Source organism: Elephantulus edwardii, unplaced genomic scaffold, assembly GCF_000299155.1.
Source record: "Elephantulus edwardii isolate Elephantulus edwardi_28Jun2011 unplaced genomic scaffold, EleEdw1.0 scaffold00148, whole genome shotgun sequence".
Taxonomy (NCBI): domain Eukaryota; kingdom Metazoa; phylum Chordata; class Mammalia; order Macroscelidea; family Macroscelididae; genus Elephantulus; species Elephantulus edwardii.
In genome coordinates this window covers 5,511,777-5,516,429 of record NW_006399898.1, presented here as the reverse complement: position 1 = coordinate 5,516,429, position 4,653 = coordinate 5,511,777, and the positions used below count along the sequence as shown (strand labels likewise).

The following is a 4,653-nucleotide window of genomic DNA, read 5'->3' as shown; positions in this document are numbered from 1 at the left end:
GGGGGCTGCACGTGGGACTCTGCTCAGCGCCCCTGCTGCCGATGGCGTCCCCAGTGGTGGCCTGGCCGTGACCACTGGCTGCGGTGGTCTCAGAGGCCAGCATGTCGCAGGGAGCATGGCCAGGGCCCTAGTGCCAGGCCGAATGCAAGGACTGTGAGCTCAGCCCCGCCACGCAGTATTAACCCCCAGCCCCCTATTTATGAGCATATTTAATACTAAGTCCCCATCTTCACACCAGGCTTTCCCCTTGGCCCTCGGCAGTGGCCAGGACTCAGCCTTCCTGGGGAGTGGCCCAGAGCCTCAGGGGGCCCCTCCGCAGGGGTTTGGACGTGCCTCTCTGGGTGTGGAGTAATGCTGACCTGCTACTTACAGAGTCCCAGGCAGCCCCCAGCGGCCCGCAGAGCACCCCGCCTGGGCCACCCCGTTTCTGCTGTACACCCCTGCCGGCTGGGGGGTTATTTAAGTTCTCAGAGAACCACCGGCTGCCTCTGCCTCCCGCTCCTGCTTCCCCACTCTCTCCATGCTGCCGGGGAAGGGAGCTGGCTTCCCTGAGGCCTGGGGGACTGGACTCAGGACACCCATGCATGCTTTCAGAGGGCCGCCGCCAGAGGGCGTCCAGCACCTGAGTGACCGGCAGCCGAGTCACAGTTTAGGAAAGCCTTTGGGGTCTTGACCTGCACCCCTCAGATCACCTCCCCAAATCTTTGCAGTGAGTATTTAGGGAGAGGGACCACGACCCTCAACCTGGCCGGGATTTAAGCCATCACGGAGGTTACCGCCCTCCTTTGTCCCTGGAGGATCTAGAATGTTCCAGGATCACTTGGCATTCGATTCTCTGGCACATGGATGGAGAGGACAGTGGGTTTGTTGAGTGTCCTGCCCCGTCCCACACACGCACCTCCACTTCCCTTAGCGATTTCCCTGCACTTCTACCAAGACCAGAATTCCCAGTTCATGACCGCGGGCAAGTTTACTTTGGCCCCTCGATGGGACTTTAAAAAGGAGCACTGGGGCACAGCTGAGGAAGCACTGAGATGTTCCTTCAAAGATGAGTGGATCAAATCCCCCCGCTGCTGCACAGACGACCTGCGGCCCTGGAGACCTGGGGGCCGCTCAGAATCAGCTGGACAGCGGTGTTTGAGGATTAAGACTTTGAACAAAAAAAGTTTTAATTACATTTTTAAAATGAGATTCTCCCTCTCACTTCGTGAAATTCCACATGAGCCCCAGTTTCGACTTTCCCTAGAAAAATGTGAACTCCTGGCAACATTCCTGCAGGTCAGGGCTTGCCAGGGTGGAGCGGCCTTCCCAGTTTACCACAGGCCCCACCAAGCCCGTTTGCCCTCCTTGACTGCTGGGCTGCCAGCTGGTCCTTTTGACACTTGGTTTGCCTTAAACTAGAAATCACGTTTTCCTTAAAAGGGTCTGGTGATAAATACTGAGGCTTTGCAGGCCACACAGGGTCTGTGACACTATGCAGTACTGCAACTGTGCAGTGAGGGCAGCCCCCCCGATACAGACATGAATGCCGCTGTGTTCCAATAAAATTTTATTCATAAAAAGGCAGCTGCCAGGTATGACCCCCAGGCCATGTTTTGCCAACCTCCGATACGTCATGTGTGTACAAGTCCTTGGGTCCAGTGGTCCTCGGTCAGCATCCTGTCAAGCCAAGCATGGCAGAGCATCTGGGAGCCTCGAGGGGTGGGGTGCGTTCAAGTTTTCTGTCCTGCCAGCCTGGCTCGGGGAAGGTCAGAGGGGAGCCTGCAGCCTTGAACCCAGGACAGGCAGTACCAACAGCTGGGCACAGTGGGGGTTTGTCTTCTCACAAGCTGATGCCCAGCTCGACGATCGTGCAGTCCCGTGCGCTGCCCAGCCTGCCCTGGTCACCGGCACCATGGCCACCTTGCCGTCCCATCAAGGTTTGGTGCTGAGTCCTGCAGGCAGCGGTGGGAGGGGGCATCGGGGGGCATACTCTGACCTTTTCCTCTCCGCCACGGACCTGGGTATCCAGTCTGAGAGGACAGTGGCCTGAGCTGAGCTGGCTGTGCCCGCCAGGAGGAGGGGGTGCTGGCCCACATCCGGGGCTGCGGCTGTGTTTTCTGATAGACCCTTTCCTGGGGGAATGAAGGAAGGAAGGAGTGGAGGATGCATCCATGCCTATCTCAAGGACCCAGAGGGCAGGCAGCCAGGGGACCCACATTTTTCCATGGACCGTACAGTTTTCATTTCAGACGTAAGCTGGGTGTACGAAGGGGGTGAACGTGGCCCAGTGGACGCTCTGACATGACAGAGCAGGATTGTGACAAGTGCCTGACCCAGGCTCTGCAGAGTCCTGGTTCCAGGCCCTGGGAATGCGAACCCAGCAGCCCTATTCACCACAGGCCCACAGCTCAAGTGCAGCCCTGGCTGGGACAGGAGAGGGTTCCAGAATGACCCCAGAGTCTAGCACGGGCCCCAACACCAGACGCTGGAGATGACCGCCCAGCCTCGAGCTGCCTTCAGGAGGCGGGTAGGGGCAGCGCCCCGGGCACCCCAGGCCATCAGTCCTGGTGGGGCCCCCCCGAGGTCACAGCAGCACGCAAAGCTGGTGCTTCCGCCCCCGGGCCTTCTTCAGGGCCTTGAGGGCGATCCTGGCGGCCTCTCGGAAGACGGCCTCCACGTTCTCCCGGAACTTGGCGGAACACTCCAGGTACAGTGCAGCCCGGATCTGCTCGCAGGCGCTCTGGCCCTAGGCAGGGAGAGAACAGCAGGGGACGGGTCAGAGTCCAGGGTCCCCTAGAGGCCTCCTGGGGAGCCCTGAGAGGCTGGGATTCCAACCGACCAGCTGTTGAACTGCAGAAAGATGTGCAGTGAGCTCCGTCCTGAGGACACCCTTGGAAACCTGTGGAGCAGTGGACACCCCCTGTGGAGAGCTGGCTTGGCCAGAGGGCCCCATTCTGTTCTCCATGCTGGGCCAGCCACCCACGTGCACAGGGACAGGGTGCCTGGTGGTGCTGTAGATGGGGGTGGGGGGCTGCACAGCAGACAGAAAGGCTCCCCACGTCCTCCTGAAGGCGCCTGCAGCCTCTGAACTGGAGCTAGTGAGCAAAGCTGCCCTCACATTCTCTGGTTAACGCATGTTCCTTTCTGTTAAAATGTCTTTCCGTGGTCTGAAGACAGGGAGCCCTGGTGGCGTAGTCTGGATGGCGTCAGGCTGCTAACAGAAAGGTCAGGGCTTTGAACCCACCAGCCACTGTTGAAGCAGTGGGGGAGGTCTCCTCAGTGTCCGAACCCCTGGGAGGGTGGCTGAGAGGTGGCGTTCCCGCAGTGGGTTTGGTTTTGATTTGGGGGGACCTTAGGGGGTCTAGGCACCCTGGGGATGCTGGATTAAGGACTGGGTTCCTAACAGGCTGCTGGTCCACATTCACCGGCTGCTCCAGTGGCCTCTGTAAAGACGTCCAGCTCGGGAACCAGAGGGCAGGTGTGTCCCGTGAGGTGGCCCAGACTTGGCAGCAGTGAGAGAGGTCTGAAGGAAATCATCTGTAACAGTTACCCGAGGAGCTGCAGGGCCTGATGGGGCCTGTGGCTCACGAGGAGCGGCCTTGGTGGGCCAGGCAGGAGGCGGGTAGGTGCTAAATCAGCCCTTCAAGTGCTGTGTGACCCTGGGCCAGCTGCTGAGCCCCTCTGGGCCCCAGATCTCCCCTCACGGGGCTGTGACACTTTACAGAGTAACCCTTAAATCAGGAGAAGTGCTTCCTCCAGCGCCCTCAAGGCCAGAGTCAGGCCAGGAGCAGAGACCATGCTCACCACTTGGACTCTGGCCAGCGGGGTGGGGTGCAGGTCTGGTGGGTGCACCTGTGTGTAGGTGATGCATGAGTGGGGGAGATGAGGGGGATTCAGCGGGCCCATCTGTGTGTAGGTGATGGCCAGGGTGGGGTCTGGAGAGCCCACTTCCAAGTGATGGACAGGGTTGAAGTGGGGGTTCAGCAGGCACACTTGTGGGCAGAATGGGGGGTTCAGTGTGTAGGAGGTGGTCGGGGTGGGGGTCCGATGGGGACACCTCTTTGTGTAGGTGGGGGTCCAGTGGACACCTATGTGTCAGTGGCGTTGAGGGTAGCGGGGGTCTGATGGACACATCTGTGTAAGTGGTGTTGGGGTGGGGGTCCAGGGGACACACCTGTGTGTAGGTGATGTTGGAGTTGCAGTGGGGGCTCCAAAGGACACACCTGTGTATAAGTGGTGATGGTGTGAGGATCTAGTGGACACAGCTGTGTGCAGGTGGTGTAGGGGGTCTGAAGGAGACACCTGTGTGTAGGTGGTGTTGGGGTGGGGGGTCTGGTGGACACACCTGTGTGTAGGTGGGGGTCTGGTGGACACACCTGTGTGTAGGTGGGGGTCTGGTGGACACACCCGTGTGTAGGTGGGGGTCTGGTGGACACACCCGTGTGTAGGTGGGGGTCTGGTGGACACACCCGTGTGTAGGTGGGGGTCTGGTGGACACACCTGTGTGTAGGTGATGGGCTCCAGCTGTGCGGACCTTAGCTTCCGCAGGTGCTCCTTGTCCTTCCTCAGGTCTGTCTTGCAGCCGATGAGCACCATGGGTATGCCAGGGCAGAAATGCGTGACCTCAGGGAACCACTGCGGAGGGAGGGGAGGGTCAGGGCACCACCGCAG

The 4,653-nt window shown here is 59.9% G+C and overlaps 1 protein-coding gene across 1 annotated transcript in view; it reads right to left on the bottom strand.

Annotated features, from left to right (window-relative positions):
• Positions 1-2,566: 2,566 nt before the first annotated feature.
• Positions 2,567-4,653, bottom strand: part of RHOF (ras homolog family member F (in filopodia)) — a 10,589-nt gene continuing 8,502 nt past the window's right edge. The window contains exons 4-5 of the mRNA XM_006894648.1: positions 4,483-4,617; positions 2,567-2,728 (exon numbers count right to left, since the gene is read on the bottom strand). Coding sequence (XP_006894710.1) covers positions 2,567-2,728; positions 4,483-4,617 — 297 coding nt within the window. The remainder of the gene's footprint in view (positions 2,729-4,482; positions 4,618-4,653) is intronic.